The sequence below is a fragment of the Solanum lycopersicum genome, chromosome 5, assembly GCF_036512215.1.
Source record: "Solanum lycopersicum chromosome 5, SLM_r2.1".
Classification (NCBI taxonomy): Eukaryota; Viridiplantae; Streptophyta; class Magnoliopsida; order Solanales; family Solanaceae; genus Solanum; species Solanum lycopersicum.
Genome location: NC_090804.1, coordinates 47433942 through 47459606, shown reverse-complemented (window position 1 = coordinate 47459606; position 25665 = coordinate 47433942). Strand labels below are relative to the sequence as shown.

Below are 25665 nucleotides of genomic sequence, written 5' to 3'. Positions count from 1 at the left end.
TGGATCGGGTGCCACGTTTCGGTACCAGGATAGAAAATATGGATCGAGTGTCACGTTCCGACACCAGGATAGAATATGGATCGGGCTCCACGTTCCGGTACAAGGATAGAAAATATGGATCGGGTGTCACGTTCCGACACCAGGATAGAATATGGATCGGGTGCCACGTTCCGGTACCAGGATAGAATATATGGATCGGGTGTCACGTTCCGACACCAGGATAGAATATGGATCGGGTGCCACGTTCCGGTACCAGGATAGTATATTGAGGAGCGGAGTGTCACGTACCGACACGAGGGGAATAAAGATAATGAATCTTGAAATATGATAATATATCCAATCTAATGAACTAAATTCCCAAATGAGTATGATGAGGAGGTGTGAGTCCTCATTGATGTGCTTGGTGTTGTAACCAAGGGTTATGGTAACTATAAATGCTGCATGCTAAGGATATTAGTTGATTTTATGATATTGCCTAATACATACTGTTTTCTATTTTGAGTTGGCCGATGATATCTACTCAGTACCCGTGTTTTGTACTGACCCCTACTTTTATGTTTTTCTTATTGTTATTTGTGGAGTGCAGCAAACGTGCCGTCATCTTCGACTCAACAGTAACTCAAGCCAGTCTTCGTCAAACCGGATCTTCAGGGTGAGATAACGCTTCTAGCTTGGACTTGATCTTCTCGTTAATGTCTTTATGCCTTGAACCTCCGGCACGGACTAGCTTCTTATGTATTTTTAGCTTTTAGAAACTCTTAGATTTAGTAGTTTAAAGTAGATGTTCTTGTGATGATGACTTCCAGGTTTTGGGAATAATAGATGTTGAATATTGATAGTTATTGAATTGGTTTTATTAATGAGTTTAAGTCTTCCGCATTATTTTCTGTTGTTATTACATTGAAATGTTAAGGTTTAGATTGGTTGGTTCGCTCACATAGGAGGGAAAGTGTGGGTGTCAGTCGCGGCCCGAATTTGGGTCGTGACATTGGGTAAGGGCCTTGTGATGTTGAATTCGACGATTTAGCATTGAATTGAAGTGTGAATAGGGTAATTAAGGTATGCTTCCCAGATTTCTTTAATTTGATATTAATTATACTTTGATTCTATTGTCATTGGTATGGTCCACTCATAGAGGCGGTGTTATGTGTTTTACTTGCAATTGACATGGCTTTGTCGGCATTACATTATTAAATATTATGAGCATGGCCTTATTGACAACTACTTGATGATATGTGTCTATTTGTGTAGTTTTTTTATGTGAAGCATGATATTATCCACTTACATGTGAAACTATATAATCATATGTGTATTCTTCTTGTTATGTAAACTTAATTGATCATATTAGACTTTGACTTGACATTATGAATATGGTGTTAGAGATAAGTGTTGGTTATTCCTGCATGGATTTGTGAGTCTATGTGGAGTATATTAATGATGTTATTATGATATATATGATTACTTGAAGATGTTATGTTGTTTCTAAATGACTTGTAGTATATGTAAAAAGTGAAGTGTGTGATGTTTTGTCTTTGTAGACTTGTCCCTTGCTTGATGTATATATGATTATGAATATGTGATGCCTTGATTTAGGATTTTATAACTCTTATTATTAAATGTATGAATGAAATGTGACTATAAATAATGTTATGAGAGTCTCTTGTGTGCAAACCTTGACTTAACGGTAAGGTTAAGATTGATTGAAGGGTAAGTCGTAATGGTATCGTTCAAAGTAATGTAATGATAAACTTAAGGTTAGTTGTATGGAACTACATCGTAATAATCCTTACGAACGTCATCATGAGCTTCTTGTTGTCGTTGTGAGGTAGACCTAGTGGACTTTCCTTGGTACGGTAAATGTGATTGGCTTATGAACTTGTTACGGAACCCTTTTATATGAACATAATGTATGAATTACTCTATGACAAGGAAGGCTAGAACCGAGTGAGTATGGTAAGGAAAGTAGTTCTTGTTAATAACGAGATTAGAATTCAAAGTATGACCTTCATAATCCTTAACCATTTGCCTACATGGTATGTGTCTATGTTCTACCATTAGCAAGTAGAACAACCTCATCACAGTAGGATAGAACTCCATATTCCATGTCTTGTTATCATGGTCTTTGTCGTTTATTGACTATTATCATCATATGTAATACCTATTAGATTTTGAGGAGTTGATGGAGTTTAGTTAATGGTATGGGACTCTATCTAGACATTCCACAATAGACTTTGGAGGAGTTATGTGGAGTTCCTAGGTCTTGTTCAAGACTATTATTTGAATGTCCTTTATGTGATGTATGAGTCTTAATGAAGAAATGAACGAATGACTTATGTTAAGGAGTGTGTAAATAAATGAATACCTAACCCGATGTGAATTACGGATTCCTTAGCTAAAGTGTGAACAGGGCATAAGGGATGATCTCTTTGTCTCTTATCTTTGGAAGTCTTGATGATGACTCTAGTTAGGGAAGTTGGTTGATTTTGTTGACATGATCTAAGACTTAGGTAGCCTTAAGGACTATTTAGGAAATCTCGAAGAGGTCACTATGGACATTATCTTCTTGATTATCTTAAGTAGGTCTTTTGATAGCCTTTGGGAAGAGAATGTCATATCATCTATGTATTAGTGACTTAGTGAGAATGAATCTATCTTGGGGAGTCTATAGGATATCTTAAGTGTGTGTGTAAGGGATTGTGTGGGTGGTCGCTTCACAACTCACTCAAGTGAGACATAGATTTCATCTTTGGCAGAAGAATCTTATCTTGATGATTATAATTGCTTTGTAAGTATGTATGTGACTCATTCTATGTAATCTGAAGGGTAGTTTAGGGACATCTAAGAGGGTGTATGGACGTTCTCTCTTTGTGCGACTTAAGTGAATCCTTAGATGACTTTAAGTGAGGAAATTACATGCTAGAAATATCTTATGTGCTTCTAAATTTATTAAAGATGTTATTATGATTAAAATATGATTTTTATATTAAAAGATGCATTTTTTCAATAAAGTCCATTTTCATGATTTTATTGCATAAAGCCATACTTAGTACATGTGGTTGTACTAACTCCATGCTTCTATCGATCTATATAGTTCTTGGTGGGTGAGGAGCATTGAGAAGTGAAGACTTGGACATAGAAGATTGTTTAATAGAAGTTGAAGTATGTCCTCAATTGACTCGAGGGCATATGTGTCTTTTATGCTTCTTATTGAAGTATTGTAATAGACTTAGTATTTCTATATTCGTATTTTGAAGTATGGGCCGTGTCCCAAGTATTCTTGTGTCTTTAGATTATGAGATTGAGATTTAGGATTTCCTATTAATTTTATATGAAAGAGATTTTGAAAACTATATTTTCTTTTGTGAAAAGTTGTTAATTCCGCACTACTTTTAACGATGTTTATGTAATGAATGTTATTAAAGAGGCTTGTCTAAGAACTCCAAGAGTTCGACGACGCTGGTTACAATCCAAAGATTGTACCCTAACTTCTAGGGTATGGTTTTGGGATGTGAAAAAGCTTGGTATCAGAGCTTAGGATGATGAAAGTAGTTTAAGGAATAATGAAGTCTCATCAAGTCAGGTCTAGTAGAGTCTTGACCATCAGTGTACGTTGCGATATATCTATGGGCGAGAGGATTTAGATCGATAGAGTTTCCATTATTTTCAACTCATATGTCGTACATTAGAGTAAATGTTATGATTATCCTTCTTATGAGTTTCCTTGTGTTTTATAGGAGATAAATTCTAGAAGGATGACCGCTAGTAGGTTGGAAGAGGAGAGGGTGAATGAGGAGGTTACTTCTCAAGATGATCAAGTTAAGCAAGTTCATCAAGGTGGGCAAGGAGTTCAAGGTGCTCAAGATGCCGAAATGCCTCCCTAAGGTGATCCAATTCCTAATATGGAAGGAGGCATTAAGGTTTCAGAGATGTCTAATAGGGAGATTAGAGAGGCTTTGATTGCTATAACCCGAGTCGTGCCTATGCAAGCTAATTTGAATATGATGCCTAGAGTGGTGGAGATCACAATGACATCTAGGTTGAATGATTTTGTAAGGATGAATCCTCCTATCTTTCTTGGATCTAAGGTAAACAAAGATCCCCAGGAGTTTCTTGATGGAGTGATATGGGGGTTACATTTAAGGAGAAGACAGAGTTGGCTTCATACCAATTGAGGGATGTGTATCAAATTTGGTACACTCAATGGAAGGATAATAGGCCGGAAGGATCGGGTACTACTTAATGGGAATAATTTAAGGATGCTTTTCTTAGTATGTACATTCCCCGAGAGAGGAGAAAAATTAAGGTAAAGTTTATCAATCTCAAGCAAGGCATTATGAGTGTTGAAGAGTACTCTGTGAAATTCTCAACTTTGTGTAGGTATGCCCCTTCTATTGTGTCCAATCAAAGAGATGAAATGAGTCGTTTTGTCACGGGGGTAGACGACTTAGTAGTGGAAGAATGTCGTACCGCTATGTTGCATGATGATATGACCCTAGATCGACTTATGGTGTATGCACAACAAATTGAAGAGTCTAAACTTAGTAGGATGGATAGAAGTTTGGAAAGGAGTGGTGATAGTGATCAAGAGCAAACTAGGTTTAAGAAGAAGGTTCAATCTCAAGGAAAATCTAGGAGTGCTAAGTTCAAGGTTGAGAAAGGAGGTGGTTCCAAGGATGGCAAGCCTACTTGTGCAAAATGGGGCAAGAAACATTAGGGTGAGTGTCTATTGGGTACAGGGAGTTGCTTTAGTTGTGGTAAAGATGGGCACAAAATTAGAGATTGTCCTATGATTTCTTCTAGAGGAAGAGAGGGTAAACAAGTTGCTCCTAGTTTCCAAAAGATGATGCTTCAACAAAAAGGCGTTTCTATGCACTCCGTTCTAGGGTGGAGAATCGGGATAAGAAGGAGAGTTATGTTGATGTTGGTAAGTTCTCTTTATTTTTATAAGATATGAGTTCCTTCTAAGTGGGGAGTATTGTTTATAGATAGGATAGAAGTTCTTGAATTTGTTGCTTGTGCATGATGTTTAGGAGTTTGGTTGAAATTAAATTTCATTAATTTCTTGCATTGTGTGTTTTATAAAGTCATGATTGTGTTTTATGATTTGTTTATATGATGTTACTTTGCATATTATTATGTTTATATCATAAATTGCTTAAAATGTTGATTTTTGAAAAAAAATTGCTTGAAAACCATTGTCGCTTTAAAAACTGCATGCTGCCATATTTTTGAGAAAATGACTAATTGATTCGTTTGCCTAAAAATATTGTAATGTTGTTACAACTAATATATAAGAGTAGGGATTGAGTATAAAATGATTGTTTACTATTTTGAATGAAGAATGTGAGTTTTGTAGCATAATGAGTTAATTATTTTTTTTAGTTCCTTGTTGTGTTGTGAATCTATTGACTATGTGAAATTGATGTTTTCTTGTGATTATGTGTTTTATGGTTTTATCATTTTCTTCTATTGTAGTCTCTATTGTTGGAGGTGTTAAGAAAGTGGCAAGTGTCATTCAAGGACGAATGATGTCCATCTGGGGAGATTGTAAGACCCCAAAGATGTCCTAGCTTAACTAGAGCCTAACATGTTGGTATTGATCTTGTAAGTTCCTAAATATGTATAAAATATAATATATAGGCAGTATCTAAAGTATTAGAGGTGTTGGAAGTTAAATGTCAAGGGACGACGTTCAACGAATAAGTCGCCTAAATGTTTAAATTGTGGTTCTATGTGTTTAGTTTTTTTCATGATGTTTTAAGGTTTTTGATAGATTTATTATATGATTTGTAGGCATTTTTTGAAGTTTCGTGAAGTTTGGAGGTCAAACGGCAGAACAGTCGACGGCTCGTAGGCCTGTTGATGCCCTGTTAAAGGGTATCGTCAATGGGAAATTAACCATGGTAGGTAAAGGAATCTTGTCCAGAAATTGTAGTCACTGACGGAGGGATGTGACACATTATCATGGTTGTGACGACCCATCAAGGGTAGACGTCAGGTGCTGCTGCCATGTTAGGGGTGAATTGGTAAATTCACCCCACTTCTAAATTAAGTCATGTAAGGTTTATTATGGGTATTTTGGGTATTTTAATTAATTATATGAAGGTTAATCACATGGACGACCTCATTTTTCAAAATCATAAACCCAAACAGTTAGAAAAAATCCCAAAACCTCAATTGAAGTCCAACTTTAAGAGGAAACTTCGTGAGGAGTTTTTGTGTCAAAATTCTTCATCAAAGTGAAGAATTATCATCCTTGAGTTATGGATTTTGATCCTTGAAACTCGTTTCATTAAGGAATCCGAACTCTCAACATATTTTTCTATGTTTTCTGAAGTGAATTGTCCAATTTCATGATTCTACCATGGGTTCTTGCATAAATGATTTCTAAATATTGAATTATGATCTACTTGATATTTTATTGATGATTTCAACATAAATTACCTATGAACCCATGAATTTGGATGAACCCTTGTTTTTTTTACTATAATTTGGGTTACTTGATATTAAGCTAATATTGATGAAATGTTATGTTGTTTCTTATGGGGTTTTTAATGATATAATAATTATATTCAATTGTTATCTAATTGATTCTAGATTGGTAAAAATAGATTGAATTGATAGAGATTTCATTGTGTTTTGAGATTATTGCTTGAATTGTTGGTAATGGACTTGGTTAAGAACCTAGTGATGTTGAATCGGACCATTTAGCATTGAGTTGAAGTGTGAATAAAGAAATAAAGGTATGCTGACCGGATTTATTTAATTTGATATTTAATATACTTCTATTTTATTGTGATTGGTATTGTCCACTTATGGTGGTGGTGTTATGTGTTTTACTTGCTATTGATGTGGCCTTGTCGGCATTACTTTATCCAATATTATGAGCATGGCCTTATTATAAACTACTTGAAGTTCTTTGGCTAGTTGTGTAGTTTGATTATGTGAAGCATGACATTATCAATCTACATGTGAAATTATATAGTCATATACATATTCTTCTAGTTATGTAGGCATAAATGATCATGTTAGACTTTGACTTGCCATTATAAGTAAGGTGTTAGGGTTAAGTCTTGGTTATTCCTACTTGGCTTTGTGAGTATATGTGGAGTACATTAATGATAATATGATGATACATAGTATGACTTGAAGATGTTAGGTTGTTTCTAGAATGACTTGTAGTATGTGTTAGAAGTGAAGTATGTGATGTCTTGTCTTGGATGACTTGTGTCCCTTGCTTGATGTATATATGATTATGAACATGTGATGTCTTGATTTAGGGTGTTAGAACTCTTAGTCTTGAGTGTATGAATGACATGTGACTTTAATGATGTTATGAGAGTCTCTTTTGGTCAAACCTTGACTTAAGGGTAAGCTTAAGATTGATTGAAGTGTAAGGCGTAATGGTATCTTTCAAAGTAAAGGAATGATGGACTTAAAGTTAGTTAATTGGAATGACATCATATTTATCATTAGGAAAGTCATCATGAGCTTCTTGTCGCCATTAAGAGGTAGCCCCAGTGGGCCTTCCTTGGTAGGGTAAATGTGATTGGGTTATGAACTTGTTATGGAACCCTTTTATTACCTAGTGTGTGAATTACTCTATTAGAACCAAGGCTAGCACCGTGTGACTATAGTAAGGGAAAGTAGTTCTAGTTAATTATGAGACTAGAATACAAAGTATTTCCTTCATATTCCTTAACCATATGCCTACATGGGATGTGTCTAAGTTCTTTCATTGGCAAGTAGAACAACCTCATCGTAGCAGGATAGAACTCCGAATTCCATGTCTATCTATCATGGTATATGTTGGTTATTGACTATTCTCATCATATGGAATACCTATTAGAATTTGAGGAGTTAATGGAGTTTAGGTGGTTGTATGGGACGCTATCAAGACATTGCACACTAGACTTTCAAGGTGTTATGTAGAGTTCCTAGGTCTTGTCTAAGACCATTATTTTAATATCCTTTATGTGATGTATGAGTCTTAATGAACGAATGAACTTATGACTTATGTTAAGGAGTATGTAAATAAATGAGTACCTAATCTAAAGTGACTTAAGGATTCCTTAGCTAAAGTGTAAAAAAGGCATAATGGGTGATATCTACATCTCTTATCTTTTGAAGTCTTGAGGATTACTCTAGTTTGAGAAGTTGGTTTATTTTGTGGACATGATCAAAGCCTTAGGTAGTCTTAAGGACTATTAAGGAAATCTTGAAGAGGTCACTGTGGACATTATGTTGTTGATATACTTAAATAGGTGTTTTGATAGCCTTTCAGAAGAGAATGTCATATCATCTGTGTTGGTGACTTAGTGAGCATGATTCTGTCTTAGGGAGTCTATAGGATATCTTAAGTGTGTGTGTAAGGGTTTCTCTCGGCGGTCGCTTCACAACTCACTCAAGTGATACTTAAAGTCCACCTTTGGTAGAAGAATCTTACCTTTATGTTTATGATGTCTTTGTAAGTATGTATATGACTCATTATAGGCAATCTTAAGGGTCGTTTAGGCACATCTAGAGAGGGTGTATGGGCTGACTCTCTTTGTGTGACTTAGGTGAATCTTAGGATGACTTTAAGTGATGAAATTACATGCTAGAAATATGTTATGTGTTTCTAATTTTACCAATGATGTTATTATGAATAAAATATAATTTTTAAATTAAAAGATGCATATTTCTAATAAAGTCCGTTTTCGTGATTTTTATGCATAAAGCCATACTTAGTACATGTGGTAGTACTAACTCCATGTTTCTATCTATCTATCTATCTATCTATCTATCTATCTATCTATATAGTTCTTGGTAGATGAGGAGCTTTGAGAAGTGAAGAATTGCACTTAGAAGATCGTTCAAGAGAAGTTGAAGTATGTCCTTACTTGACTCGAGACCATATATGTCTTTTATGTTTATTATTGAAGTATTGTATTAGACTAAGTATTTCTATATTCGTATTTTGAAGTATGGGCCGTGTCCCAAGTATTCTTGTGTTTTAAGATGATTAGATTGAGACTTACTATTTCCTATTACTTTTATATGAAAGAGATTTTGAAGACTATATTTTGTTTTGTGAAAAATTTTAATTCCGCACTACTTTTCACTATGCATATGCAATGAATGATATGAAAGAGGCTTGTGTAAGAACTCCGAAAGTTCGACGACGCCGGTTACAATTTAAGATTGTACCCTAACTTCTAGGGTATGGTTTTGGAAGTTATATTTATCATCGTTTGACGTTTTGACTCGAAACTCTACAAAGTGACCTCTCGATAATCATTAAACCCTTGTGAGTCTCTCGATAATCCAAGTTTATTTTGAGGGTCGTTGCAAAATAAAATAGAAATTGAGGAGAAAGATTAAGGAGCAAATAGAAAAGTAGTTGAGGAAGAAGAGGGAAAACAAACAGAAGAGGAGGAAGAACAAGGAAAAAATAAGAAGTTGTTTAGGAAGAAGAACATAAAAATATAGAAGTTGTTGTGCTTGAAGAAGAAACAAAAAATTGAAGTTGAGGATGATGATGGGATCATAATTATTAATGTAGACACTTGCTTGTGTATTTGTAGCCTTATGCTACTGGGGATAGCATAATGAGGTCAGGCATGGGAAAACCTTTCAACACCTTCCGGGTCATCCTCAAGAGAAATAGTTTGGAAGAATTTTTTATGGATAGTTGTTTTGGTAATTTTCTTGATTTACCCGAGAATAATAATGTACGTTTCAAATGATAATGGTCTATGAACTTCTTAAAAGAAGGTTCATTTTTAAGAATCTCAAAAATAGGAATGAGATTTTGATTAATTATTGTGGCATGCCAGTCTTCATTGGCATACGAGATTTTTCCATAATTTTAGGATTAAAATGTTATCCTGCTTTTGAGCTCGTCCCTGAATACATTGTGAAAAAATAGCCACGAACAAGAATGAAAGGAGTAAAAGAAGAAGAAAGACGACAATCACAGACAACTGCAGAGTAACGCTTGATGTGCCTTGTTGGCACAAAATTAATTTTTGTTACTTAATATATTTGTTGGAACACGAGGATACAACAAGGAAGCACAAGTAGTCATTTTGCTTACTTTGGTTCACACATAATGTACTTTTGACGAAGGATCTCAACATCAACATACAACTTTAATGGGTGAGTTTATTTCGGTATATTGAGGCTTTCAACAATTATCGTTGGGGTCATGAGAGCTTTAAATCAACTATGGATTACTTGTTGAAACCTGTCACGACCAGGGAGCACACCCTAGAAGTAACATGGTGTAGTTTACCTCTCGTAGGTCATATACAAGCCCATTTTTATCATTTATCGTATTTTCATAGGTAAATTAACAAAAAAATTAAAAAAATTCAAGCACATCATATGCTAGAACATCACTTCTATTATATATAAAATACCACATTTACATAGTTAGACTCTAGGTGTCTTTTCCATATTAGACTCAACATCATTAGATTACATTAGGGACATGACCCACTAAACATAAATTCTTAAACTAAACTATTACAAAACTTTATAGAAACTTAACATTGGAAATCCTTGAAGTTAAGGACCCCTTTAATTGAACTTGGGAATCAAATATCAAGATAATCACCATTTAAATTCATCCCTTCATAATCCATAACCTACACTTTGTGTAAAAAGGTAGAGAAAAATGGAGTTAGTACAAGAATGTACTAAGTATGACAATCATACAAAAAATGCATTTAAAAGGGACCTTTTACAGAATATCATGCTTCATGCCTTTTTGAAAAAATGATCACAAAACTATGGTACGATAGAATTGATTCAATTCATATACTTCATATAAGCATAATCAATGGTCGTCAATCATATTAAATCACACATTGCATTTAAGGCGTTTTAGAGTCACATTAAAGTAAGCATATTCCTTCTTTATAGGGAACTATATTCTCTTTATAATAAATCCTTTTCTTCATAATTCCTTATCCTCCCAAGTAACCCTATAGTGATACTTGATGCAATGCATCACCTTAAGGCCACAATGAAACTACACATACACCCTTTCAACTCAACACATATAACAATAGGATCATTTCGTATAACAAGGCACATACTTCACATACACTTAACCTAAGACCTTACTTACAATCCTAATCTAGGTATAATAGTGCAATGTACATGTGAATCCCCATAACCTCACACATACTAAGTAAACCTATCATAAGACCACAAGCCTTATCACTTTATTTCACAACAAGTAGACAATACTAAAAAGTAATGCATAAGGAACATAAACATAGTCACATACATTAGAACACCTTCCTAGGAATTCACTCAAAAGCCACTTGTGCAATGCATAGGTGATGTCCAATACACCCACCTACACTAAGCAACTACCCTTAGTTTATCCTAGTTAGGGTCCTTACTTTACTTATATTATCCATTTTACCTTAGGGATAATATAGCCTTAACAAACACTAATATCATGGGTGCTACATGGAATTTGGTGTTTTAGATCGTTACACCGATAGGAGGTGCTCTACCTACCAAGGTAGAACATTAAGACATGCTAGATTATTTGGTGAAATCACTTTGTAGATCCTATGGAGCAAGCATAGTTTATGGAACTAAGATATACGAATTGGACCCACTCCATGCCCATAGGCTTTGGAGTACTCGTTTTATGAGAAACCATGAGTGGATATTCCTCAAAGGGAAGTCAACATCTCATGGGGAACCATAGGTGAATGTTCTTCTGAGGGAAGTCAACACTATTCTTGAAATCTTTTCAGAAATGTTTTGTTCCAAAGGTGAACTTGAGTAGTGCCTTTCATCCTCAGACTAACAAGAGAGCATACCATATTATTTTGACCTTAAAAAATATGTTGAGCGCTTGCTGGATTAATTTCACAGGAAATTTTTATGATCACCTACCTCTCATTGAATTTTCTTACAATAATAACTTCCAATCTAGCATCCAAATGGATCCTTATAAAAACCTTTACGGGATAAGATGAAAAATATCTATTGCATGGTTTACCAGATTTAGTTCACCAGGCTATGGAGAAGGGGAAGGTGATTCAGGAACGGTTGAAAATGGCGTAGAGTCGTTAAAATCTTAAACAGATGTTCATTGAAGGCATTTGTTTGATAAGATTTTTGGGCAGCTAAAGAGGATATGAAAAAGAGATATCGACATCTCTTTGATTCCGTAGAAGATGTAGATCAAGGTACTATTTTTCTTCTTAGTACTATCTAAATTATAAGTAAGAATGTCATTAATTACTTTTGTTTGTTGGGTGTTGAACTTGAGGATTACTGTTCTTATCTTAGTGAAAGAATTCTCATTCGAAATGTTCCTAAGGGGGATATATTGTGACATCTTGCACCTTTAAATAGCAAAAAATAAGTTAAGAAACTAAAAATAATAAATTTTTGAAATAAAAGAGAAAATCTGGGAAAAAAATTCTATGTTAAGAAAGTGAGTTTTGGTCAATTTTAAACAGCCAGAACTTTTCTATAAGGATGAGTTTGAGGATCTTCAAGATATGGTTGGAAAGACCTCGAAATAATCTTTTCAACATCGTAGAGTTTACGCAATTTCTATATCGTATGAGTAATTTATATCATTCAAAAATTGGTTGTTTGATCGAGGAAACTCCGAATCCGGATTTAGGAAGGGAAAAATAGCCTTTTCACCAGTTAAATTCCCACTATGTTTTGGGGGTTTATTTAGGGAAAAGGTCTTAGATCAGTTTGGGAAAGTTAGGATTACACTTAAGGGTCGGAGAAGAGAGAAAAGAAGAAAGAAAGGGTGAGAATTTACGAATTGTCTAAGAACGTCAAGCTTTGCTAGTGGAATTCATCAAGGGTGATGTCTATCAAGGTATGTGATATCTTTTAGTGGTCTGTTAAGCCACACACAATACATGATTCAATTAAATTTTTTTGAATTGTGTGAGTAATAAAGAATAATGTTCTTGAAGAACCTTGTTGACTTCTAGTTAGATTAGTTGTTGAATTCCTAGTTTCAATTTGATTCGTGTTTTCGGGTTGATTTTAAAGTTGAATCTATTTTTATTGACGTTGTTAATAATCCTACGTATTTGGGGAAAGAACCATGGATGTTTAGAGGGTTTAGGGATAAAAACAAAGGAGAAAAGTCGCGGCTGCCATATCCCCATAGGATAATCTTTGTCCTTAGAGCCTTTGGGCGTCGTGCAAGCCAGATCTCCCAAACTTTGCCTCTGATGTCTGGGGTCTGGTGCCCCAAGCCTCTCTAAGTGACAAAGACTCCCATTCACCCCCATTCTTTCCTCCACCTTTTGTACTAGTATTTAAGTGATGTCGTCGTTTCTTAGTTGATTCAACAATCTAAAGTACATCTAAATAACATGAAATCATTCATAAATAATAGTTCATAAACCTTTAATCCATAATAAAAATTATGATCAATGTTAAAGAAGTTATGAGTCGAATCTAGAAATTAAGAATCAAGTTAAAGCAATGTTTTTACGAGTTTCACTCGGTCTTTAAACATGTTTTAACTTTTTTTTAAGACTCAACCTTCAAGCTAAGTATAGAGTAAAGAGTGAAAAATAAAGAGGAAAGTTGAAGTTCATTCTTTAAAATTATATCAGGACTAAGTATTCCAAAAGAGATTAAAAAAAATATTCTCACATTTAAATAAGAATGGAAGCTTAGTTTCCAAAGAGCTTACAGGCTAGCTTTAAGAAAAGAGTAATAGTTTTATAAAATGTAGCACACAGGAAAACTTAGATTTCCAAGATAGCATTGAGCTATGTTTTTGAGAATGAATCTAAAACCATAGAAGAAGTATACTTTAGAATCATAAGAGCCAGTATATTTTACTAGTACTATTGAGCACCAAACATGAGATGAGCATGAATTCACATAAATCACATCTCCATGAAACCATGTAGCCACTATAAGTTTTAAAGGGTTATGCTTTTCATATGAATCTTTTTCATAGTATACTAATGGATCCATTAGGCAGTTCAGGTCTTATACATTTGGCCAGGTATAGGATGTGCTGGCAGCGTGAGGTAGTTTTGTTATATCATAACTTTAGCTCTTAAGTGATGGTGTTCGGTTAAGTAAATTCTCATAGAAGTTAAAATGTATATATATATATACATCACTTTATTTGTATTCTTATATACACGTCAAAGTTAATTGTATCCTTGTATACTTTCACAATCTGCAACATATTTTCAAACAACTTTTCATTATATTACACTTGCATTTAAATTGGTTTATGTTAAAATGATATTGTAATTTTGAGTCATGTTATTCATGAGTTGAGCAGAGCAAAGGTAAATGATCCTTCTTACTATTTTTTCAAGACTAAGTTGTTTTATCATTTCAACTCGCATACTCATACATTCAATGCTCTGAAGCAAGTTGGCCTGCTTTATATCATGATTTAGTGCATCGTTGATTTAGTTAAGCAATCTAGATTTAGTTGGTCAGCCTGTTTACATTAAAGAGGAATCATTGTATTGGTGTATGTATTTTCTTTATTAGGATGTTGTGGGGTTTATCCACACATGCATCTATGTTTTACAAGGGTTCATAGGTAGACAGTCATAATTTAATCATGTACTCTTTTCATTACCTTTATAATTTTTAAGCCTTGGGTTGCAAACTTTTACTAGTTAAAGTTTAACTATTTAACACATTCTTAGTTTTCTCAATTAGTTTAGTTATTTATTATTATTTAATTATGCATATTTTGTTCCGCTGGGTAAGTAAGCCACGCAAAGGGTCCGCTCAAGGCCAACAATTGTCTTTGAATGCCAATCATATCCAGGGTATAGGTTTAGGGCATGACAGCTCCAGTCGTGGCCAATAAAAATGCCCAAATAACAATTAGAGTCAAATATCACCGAGAATGGTATATTATAGATAGTGTTATCAAGAAATTAGAATTTGAAAATCATTTACATTAATTGGTAAACATTGGTGGGTGGATGATGATGAATAAGGGATTTGACTAGTTCAGGCTTATTATGCAATTTTATTAGTGTCCTCAATACATGTTTTATGTTCTAAATTGATTTTAAAATGGTTATTTGAAGAAATAAAGGAAAAATAGAAAAGATGGGGCATTGCTAGTAACAAAATAATAGAAAAGCTAAAGAAACATAAGAAAATCAAGGTTGGTACTCCCCAAAGCTTCCCGACGAATCACCGAGTAGAACTTTAACTCACCAAAAGTTACTGCAGGACAACCATAGACAAGACAAAATCAGTGATAAAACTGGTGGTTCACAACATACTATAAAACCTTAAAATATAGTTAGCTAAGATAAGTCTTAGTGAGAGGGCAACAACACCTAGCCCAAGTTACCAAAGAGAAGACCCTCCCCAAAATACTACTAGACGGATTGTAAAGGATACTCCATAGGTCCATTATAATGGTCCTGGTTTTGAGTTTGAATATTTATGTAAGAGGGGTTACAAAACCAGGCCATTGGTCAAAGGACAACGAGCCCCAATACGAGTTGAGTGAGCCTTGACGCTGCGGTCGTAACTACCCTAAAAATAAACAAGGTTAAATAGATCCTAACATGTGTATGATGAGTTAATGAGGTATTAAAATTTTGAATTTAAGTGTTAGAATTCAGCATGTAGAGTTTGGAATAGTTTTGAAGTCAAACATCTAAAAACATCCAAGTCGTTCGAAAGTTAGCCTTTAGACGTGATTGTGCGTTCTAGTGTTCCTTTGCATGTTTTACATTCTTTTTGGAGTTCAAATGTATAAGAGAGGATCCTAATATCTAGATGAACGTGTTTAGGGTTGAAACTTCTGGGCACAACTCCCCAAGGACCACTCTAAGGGTCCTTGAGGAAGACCAAAACTTTAGAATGACACTGCCAAAAAGCAATCCCAAACCACGAGCACACTCTACGGCATATCGTCTTGTGTATGCCCTATCGATGGGGGACGTTGCTCCAAAATAATTAGTGGGATTTTAATCCCCCAAATGACCAGCCTCTGAAAAAAATGACGGTTTGAAGGATGGCCCATTGTCTAGTCGTCGGTCGTGGATTTGAGAGTTGATTGACACCAACAATTTTCTACAGGTGTCTCGACCAAGGATGGGTTACGTTGGGAAATTCATCTAGCATCCAAATAAAGTCTTGGGCTGTATTTATGTGTTTTTAGGTATTTTAAATTACTTTACAAGCCTAAAACGTAGATTTGAGTTTATTATTCAAAATCAAAACTCAAGACCAAAATAGAGCTCTTTGAAACTCTATTAATTATAGGAGAATGGCTGATTCTAGGATCTTGATTTGTTTTTTGATTCTTCATCGATTTCATGGATAATCTTCAATCGAGGTATGGTGTTTCACCCTTGAATCCTCTTTCATTTTGTAATACTCTGACAGTCTAAAGACTAATTTAGAGCCTAACATGATATTCTATGAGTTGAATCACTATTTAAAAGTCAATCATATTTTATATAATTCATTTAGGAAATTTTAGAATCAAAACATAATGGAACGTCCACAACGTCCGGAAACTAGTTCAAGAGGTGCTAGGGTGCCTTAGCCTATTTGTCTAAGTTTAAGCGGTCAAAAAATGATGAAATTTGGTGGTAAGGTGTCTAACATGTATTACAGTTAGTTTATAATCAAAACTTCTGGGTACTAATGCCCAAGGACCAACCAAGGGCCCTTGAGGAGGACCCTTGCAATTTGGCAAAAAGCTACCAAGAGGCATTGTTCACCCACAGATTGAAGGTGACGAGCCGTAGGTGAATCCACGGGGTTATGATGCATATGTCGATAATGACTTAGACAAAATTCTTAAAGGGTCTTATTGGAATGTCTCTGACCAAAACTACGGACATTCATTAGGGAGGCCATACTGCCCGTCGTCTGAAATACAACTTGTCAGTCGGGGTCTAATAGGCCAGGTCTATGTTTGGTTGTGTTATTTTAGTTAACTCAATTAATATATTTAAGGGGTTAGTCAATTAGTTAGGGTTTAAGGGAGGCCTAATTAGGTTAGCTAATGACTCTTATAAAGACCCCAAACATAATTAGACTAAACCCAACTCTTATAATTTCCCAAACAAAAATTTCTAATCCTTCTCTCTTCTTTCTCTCTCCCAAAGAAAACCCATTGAAGACGTAGTAAAGTAAGGTTATAGGTATTAAAAGGATAAGGTTTTTCCACCAAATTTCACCAATTAGGAAGGTATGTGATTCCTTTCATCTTTGGGATTTCTTTCCCCAAAGAGTTCCTTCATATTGATTTCGAAAGTATGAAATTCAAGTATGTTTACTTCCAATACGAAATTTATCTTGTGAATTGCTTTGTTTATGGTTCCTTTTGGTTATTTTTAGTAGATTAAAATATATTATGAATGAATTATACTATTTTTTTATGCATTGACCTATTTTGTAAAAGATGTCCTTTTCCCCTTATTCTTAGGTTGTGATCTTGAATTGAATTGTATAATATTTATACAATTGGCTTGGTTAGTGTGTGAACTACTACATATGTTGTTATTATGCCAATTTATGAGTAGATTATAATATATTGTAATCCAATTATTCTAGTGCTTGGGTAATTGACCTAGCTTATGAAGTAGATTATGAACATGATCTACGTTTCTAATTCAAGGCTATGAACTAGTGATGAATTGTTGTGTATTAATTTAATTGAATTCATTATTGTATTGAATACTATTGTGTCATGGTAATACACCGATTCTTTGGTTCAATTGAATTGTTTATGGTAAGACCTTGATGATTGCATTTGAAGGAGATTGGGGTAAGTCTTGTGATCTCAATTCTTTACTTCGAGTATGATTATTTTGTGATTAAGTGATGATGTTCTATTAAGTTATACCTTATGATAAGATTGATAGGGTTGGTATGATGTTGAATTGAAATGTCTTGAACTATTGATTGTGATTTGTTGTCTTAGATCTAAATGTTTTAAGGATGGCCATAACTTTCCAATGTGCCTAATTATGATGTGATATGTAAATGTGCTAACCTCACATATATGAATTGTAATTAAAGAAGAATACTCATGCAATTATTATTGAGATATGATGATAATGATTATATAAATAATAGATACTATGACCTATATTAGGCTATAATGATTAATAAAGGTATTAAAAGGTATTTCAAAATGCACTCTAGCTTACATATGAGTGAACTAGAATTAGGAGTGTCTCATCCCACTAAGAGAAGGTAGGATCCGTAATATACTCATTACATTGAAGACTACAATGCACGTAGAATAAACAGAGTCCCAACTACATCTCCTAGTTCTTGTACTATGTTGCTTTTATAGGAATACTACCTAGTGGATCCACAATAGAAGCAATGTTCATGTAGTCCGCCTTCTTTCGGTGTAGGGATCCGTGACATAGGATTCCACATTATCTCATGTGGTGTATGTTAATTAAGGCATGATGTTCCCAAAAGGTAAAATGAAGTGATGGAAGGAACTCTAACTAGGACTCCTTAAGGGTTTTAGCATAGTCTAGTAATGGTTATGGTCTCTACCTATGCATTGCAGTAGTTAGCCTTAAGGGAGGTCTTAGAGATGTTCTTATGTATGCATACGATAATAAATATAAGTGATATATATAAATATATATACATATGATCTTTCGTTTTGATGATACTATATGGTATTAGTTTAACTTATGAACTTTTGTATGGTCTATATTTATGATACTGATTAGTCTAAATGATATAGAATGTGAAGTTACACATTGGTTAAGGTTGTTGTTGGATTTACTTGATTGAGTAAGGTTATGGGGATTTGCTTAGTCATTGTATTAGTGGACTTAATGAGGGTTAATGAGTAGTGTCCTTGCTTTAATTATGATGTTATGAACTCTTATTCATGATTGTGCATGTTATGACTTGATGATAGAGTTGTCTTGACTATATGCTTAATAATTTTTATATGAGTGTTTACTTGACTAGACATAGTATTGTTGGTCTTGAAATGTATATGGTCTTGATTTGAGGAATATGTAATATGGACTTGTATTAGTTGTTGAATGTGCATATGACTTTTCAAAGTAAATTGCATACTTTGGTGAAATTTCCCTTTTTAGCTTCTTTTTTATGTAGTATATGCACATGTTCCTATACTTAGTACACGAGATTCGCTAACCCTATTTTCTCCCTTTTCCCCAACATTTTAGGCTCCCTAGATGTGACAATTGGTACCAAAGCATGATTTTGAATATATTTAGAGTCGATCTCTCACATAACCACGTCTATGTAGATTCTTATTTATAATTATGAAGCATGCCACACTTATGAATAGGAAATTTTAAGATGCTTCGGAAACTCTCCTTTTCTTGGAAATCTATGTCGCGCCTCGAGAGTCTTGGCTCTATGTTCCCTTAGAATCGATCCTTTTTGTTGTGATTATAGGCAACGAATACTTGGAGAACAGCCGCTGGAAGACCTGATAAAGAGATTGCCAATGTAGGAGTTCCTCCCCAAGGCAATCAAGTCCTTTTTCTTTAAGAAATTGCTAATGATGACCAAATTCTAGTCAATCTTCCTCCTTTGATAGATGAGGACATAAGGGCTTCCTTTCTCCAAATTGACCGAGCTACTACTACCCATGCACAAACCATGACAGTCTAAGCTAATCAAGAGGTTGTACACAGAGCAAACCAACATGTTGGTACCATGGCCTCCCATTTGAGGGATTTCACAAGGATGAATCCCCCTACATTCTATGTTTCCAAAGTTGAGGAAGACCCCCAAGAGTTCAGTAATGACACATAGAAGATTCTCTATGCTATGGGCCTGACAACTAGTGAGAAGGCCGAGATATCTGCTTACAAACTCAAAGATTTGGCCCAAACTTGGTACGTCCAATAGAGAGATAATAGGCCTTTAAGAGGTGGACCACTGACATAGAAGATCTTCAAGAAGGATTTTCCTGATACGTTGTTTCCTAGGGAGATGAGGGAAGCCAATGTTGAGAAATTCGTCAACCTCTTCCAAGGAGGTATGAGTGTACTTTACTACTCTTTGTAATCTACTAAATTGTCAAAGTATGCTCCTTCTTTGGTTTTCGACCCGAGGGATGAAATGAGTTGCTTTGTGAGGGGGGTTTCAAATGACATGAAGGAAGAATATCATTAGGCTATGCTACAATATAATTTGAAAATTTCAAGTCTCATGGTTCATGGTCAAGAAATTGAAAAGACAAGGTTTAAGACAAACAGTAGGGATGCCAAGAGGCCAAGGTATTTTGATTGTGGTTCTTCAAAGGATAGACTTGACATTCAAGAGAAGTCTAGGTTCAAGAAGAGGTTTTCTTATAAAATTCGTACAAAATTTACCAAGGCTTTTAAAGATAAGGTGTCTAACCCTATGTCTCAAAAGAAACGAGGTACTAGATCATAAACAAGAAGCCAAATTGTGGAAAGTGTGGAAAGAAACATTATAGTTATTGCCTTGTTGGGACGGACAACTACTTTATGTGTAGCAAGAGTGTCCACAACGTTATATATTTCCCGAATGTGAAGGGGAAGGACAAAGTTAGTGGGAAGCTAAAAATTAGTGGTTCTGATGTGGATCTGCCAAAGAAGAATCGTTTATGAGCTTTGCTCTAGCGGTGAACAAGAGAGTTCTCCCGATGTGGTTAGCGGTATGTTATAATCCTTCTCTATTGATGCATATGCTTAATTGATCAGGGGGATACATTATATTTTGTTATTCCCTATTTAGTTTAAAGATTTTATATTTTTCTTGATATTCTAAATGAACCTTTCATGGTAACTATCATGGTAGGTGAGTCAATAGTTTCAAAGAGGGTGTATAGCAATTGTCCTATAGTGTTTCCCAATAGAGTTATTCATGTTAAATTAGTAGAACTTGCTATGATCGATGTTGATGTCATTTTGGAGATAGATTAGTTGCATGATTTTTTTGCTTCTATTAATTGTAGAACTAGAATAGTTAAGTCTAACATTCCAAATATACTCGTTTTACAGTGGAAGGGGAAATTCTATTCCTAGAGGTCGTATCGTCTCTTGTCTTAAGGCCCCAAAAATGATCTCATAAGGGTGTCTACATTAAATTTAAAGTGTAAAATATTTAGACGCCAAAAATCCCCCATTGAGTTAGTCCCTATTTTATGAAAATTTCCGTAGATCTTTCCTAATGATCTTCCTGGATTCCCACCCGTAGAGGAAATTGACTTTGGTATTGTCTTTCTACTTGATACTAATCCCATTTCAATTCCTCCTTGTAAGATGGCTCCAGCCGAATTGAAGAGTTGAAGGTTCAACTCAAGGATTTACTAGACAAAGGGTTCATTAGACCTAGTATTTTTCTATAGGGTACTCCAGTTTTGTTTATGAAGAAGGATGGGTCCCTTAGAACAAGTATCCTCTACTTCGAATTGACAACTTTTTTGATCAACTACAAGGGGTAACCTATCTTTCTAAGATTTACTTGAGATCAGGGTATCACCAACTCAGGATAAAAGGTAAGGATATACCAAAAACAACATTTCGAACTAGATATGGTCAGTATGAGTTCTTAGTAATGTTCTTTGGTCTCATTAAAGCTACGGAGGCTTTTATGGATATCGTAAATAGGGTGTTTAAGAGTTATCAAGATTCATTTGTCATTTTTTCCATTGACGACATCTATTTATACTCAAAAAATGAGGGTGAACACATAGACCATTTGAGGATGGTGTTACAAGTGCTTAAGGAAAACCAATTATTTGCCAAGTATAGAAAATGTGAGTTTCGGTTGATGTCTGTGGCGTTTCTTGGTCATATCATCTCTTGAGAGAGAGTTGAGGTTGATCCAACGAAAACCTAAGTGGTAAAAAATTGACCTAGACCATTGACTCCAACCGACATTAGAAAATTCTTGGGTCTAGTGGGTTATTTCATAAGGTTTGTGGATGGTTTTGCATCCATTGCATATACCTTGACTATTTTGATTCAAAAGATTTTGAAATTTTAAGTTGTTGTAAGCATGTAATAGAAGTTTCTAGATCTTGAATTATAGGCGTACTTCCTCTCCGGTGTTGACTTTATCGGTGGGTACCAAGGGCTTCATTGTGTATTTTGATGCATTCCGAGTGGGCTTGGGGTGTGTGCATATGAAACATGTGAGAGTTAGTAGCCTATGCCTCTAGACACCTTAAGGTGCAAGAGAAAAATTATTCAACTCATGATCTTGAGTTAAAGGTAATGATATTTTACTTGAAATATGGAGACATTACTTGTATGATGTTCATGTCGATTAATATACTAACTAGAAGAGTCTTCAATATGTGTTAACTGAAAAAAAGTAGAATATCCAACAAAGAAGGTGGTTGGAATTGATGAAAGATTACAACATAAGAGTTCCTTACCATCCCGACAATTCCAATGTGGTTGCAGATGGTCTAAGTCGTATGACGATGGGTAGTGTGTATCATGTAGAAGAATGCAAGAAATACCTAGTGAAATATGTTCAAAGGTTGGCCAGTTTGGGTGTTAGATTGGACGATTCTCCGAATGGTGGATTTATGGTTCATGATAACTCTGAGTCGTCTTATGTGCTTGAGATGAAATCCAAGAAACACCTTGATAAACCATTGATGTAGTTGAAGTCGAAGATAATTGGTAAGTTTATTGAGTCATTCCCCTAGGTGGGGGATGATGACTTGAGGTATCAAGGAAGGTTGTGTTTTCCTAATGCAGATGGCTTGAGGAACCAGATTCTTGAGAAAAATCATAGATCCCGTTACTCCATTCATCCGGGTTTGACAAACACTTACAATGAACTTAGGTAGGTGTTTTGGGGGGAAGGTGTGGAGAAGGACAAAGAGGAATTTGTTGCAAAGTGTCCAAATATCCAACAACTGAAAGCCGAACACCAAAAGTCGGTGTGGTTTACTTCAAGAAATCCAAGTTCCTACTTTGAAGTGGGAAGACATTAATATGGATTTTGAGGTAGGTATGCCTTTGACACAAAAGCAATATGACTCTTTATAGGTTGCAATGGATAGGTTGACCGAATCCGCTCATTTTATTCCCGTCAAGTCTACTTACTTGGTGGAGGATTATGCAAAGATTTTCATAGATGAGATTGTTTGTCTCCATGTTATTCCTTTATCAATTATATAAGATAAGGATGAACAATTCACATCTAGGTTATGGAGGTCATTCCAAAAGGGGTTGGGTATTAAGGTAGAGTCAATCACCGCTTTTCATCCTCAAACGGATGGTCAAGCGAAGCGTACTATTCAAGCCCTTGAGGATATGTTTAGAGATTTTATTATTGATTTCAAGGTAAATATGGATAAACACTTGCCTTTGGTTGAGTTTTCTTACAACATTAGCTACCATTCATCTATTTTTATGGCTCCTTATAAAGCCATGTATTTTAGCAGATGTAGATCTCAAATTGGATGGTTTTAAGCTTGTGAGTCTTCAGTTTTGGGTCCCAAATTTATTTATAAGACTTTGGATAAGGTTCATATTATAAGGAATCGCATGAAAACAGCCTATAGATAGCAAAAGTCTTATGTTGACCATAGGAGAAGAGAATTCTAGTTTAAAGAAGTAGAAAAGGTGTATCTAAAAATATCGTCTATGAAAGAGGTGGTTAGATTTGGCAAGAATAGGAAGTTGTGTCCTCGTTATGTAGGTCCCTATGAAAATTTGCAAAAGATTGGCAAGGTTGCATATGAGGTGAAGTTGACTAGTGAATTTGCTTTGGTTCATCCGGTATTCCACGTTTCCATGCTTAAGAAGTGTATAGGTAATCCCGAGTCCATTCTTCCTATTGAAGGTCTAGGTGTTACAGTGAACCTCTCTTATGAGGAGGTTCTGGTTCAAATCCCTGATAGAGAAGTGAAGAGGATAATGTATAAAGAGGTGGTTTCCGTAAAGGTGTTATGGGAGAATCACCTAGTTAAGGGTGCAACATGGGAGGACAAGGCCGACATTCCAGAAAACTACATGCCTATTAAACAACCAAATGAAATAAACTAATTAGTTCAACCGACCAACTAAGACTTAACCGGGTGACACTAACCTAGAAACTAGTCGAAGAGACAACCTAGTACCTAACCTAGGATGGTCCAAAAGGTTGGTTACGGTCCAAAAAACATAGGGATACTTTAGTAATTACATTAGGTTGCTTAATTAATTTATTTAGAATCTTAATTAATTCATTTAAATGGATAAAACCGAAATTACAAAGCAATTTCCAGAATAATTAATAAATTTAAATTGTCAAAACGAAATCCTTACACTAACCTAGTAACTAGTTCAAGAAACATCCTAGTATCTAACCTAGGATGGTCCAAAGGGTTAGTTATTGTTATAACGACTTAAGTGTACTTTGTTAATTACCGTAGGTCACTTAATTAAATAAATTGTCAAATTTAATTAATTAAATTAAATTTTTCAAACCGAAATTCTTAAACTATTCTAGTATAATTCAAGAATATCCTAGTACTTAACCTAGGATGTCCCAAAATAGTTAGTCATGGTTCTAATGACTTAGGGGTACTTTAGTAATTAAACTAGGTCCATTAATTAATTAATTTAGCCTTTTAATTAATTAATTATTTTATTTATGTAACTTATTAAACCCTAGGTTGAAGGAGTCAATATCAGTTCCTAAGGCTTAGAATCATTTTCAAACTTAAACAAATACATGACGCAAAACAGTAAGCAAGCGAGCCAAAGAATAATAGAAAATTCCATTGATTCTCCTAGGTTAATTCAAGGTTTCTCCACGTTTTTGTTCAAGGTGGTCTTCGTAGATTAAGTTCTACTTAATCTCTCCTGGACTTCTTTCTTCAAGAGAACTTTCTTTTAAATGATTCAAAGATATTGGAAACTAGGGTTGTTCCCTTGTTCTCGTTGAAATCCTTTGTCCCTAGTATCCTTTTCAATTCCATGTTGAATAGGTTAGAGATCATGTTGGTTGTATGTGGTGTTGGCTGACTTATATGTAATGTTATTTAATTATGAATTTTGATTAACCCATTAAGTTGTGATTGTATAGAGTTAAGTGCTTAAAACGTGAATCATGAATCAACAACGTATTTATTACATCTGTAATTGTTTTACGTGTTGATGTGTTTGTACAAATGTTGCATTGCTGCTATTGTGACGTTATGAAGGTGTTAAATTCATTAAATATTAACATGATATTGTCTAATCTGTCTTGAGAATGTCACACTAAAGTCATGGACCAAGATTGGTTAAGAGAATGATACTATGTTAAGATGTGTTAGAAATTGTTATGTATGAAGATGATTACGGTTTGTGGTATATACCTACTTTAAATGTAACAACCCTTAAAATGGATATGCTTTGTAATTCTCAATGTATCGAGAATGCCTACGATTAAAACAGGTTCACACGGGTTGGTTTGAGGTTGGAGAGTCATTCATTTTGGGCCAAATATAATTAATGATACCTTAGAGAAGGTCAGAGTGATTTGGGACAGGTTCGCTACTACTTACAGTCGGCACAAGTCGTATGCAGACAATAGAAAATGACCTTTAGAGTTTGATGTTGGTGACCATGTTTATTTGAAAATATCACCTATGAATGGTGATGAGTTTTGGAAGGAAGGGGAAGTTGAGTTCGAGGTATGTTGAGACATATGAGATTCTACAGCATGTGGGAAAGG

General features: G+C 34.8%; 2 protein-coding genes across 2 annotated transcripts; both read left to right on the top strand.

The window, feature by feature from the left end:
- Positions 1-3899: 3899 nt before the first annotated feature.
- LOC138348852 (uncharacterized) lies at positions 3900-4714 on the top strand. The gene is made up of 2 exons (XM_069298444.1): positions 3900-4129; positions 4378-4714. The coding sequence occupies exons 1-2, from the start codon at positions 3900-3902 to the stop codon at positions 4712-4714; spliced, it is 567 nt and encodes a 188-aa protein (XP_069154545.1).
- An 18892-nt stretch (positions 4715-23606) lies between these two features.
- On the top strand, positions 23607-24008 carry LOC138348851 (uncharacterized). Its single transcript, XM_069298443.1, has one exon. The coding sequence runs from the start codon at positions 23607-23609 to the stop codon at positions 24006-24008; it is 402 nt and encodes a 133-aa protein (XP_069154544.1).
- The last annotated feature ends 1657 nt before the right edge of the window (positions 24009-25665 follow it).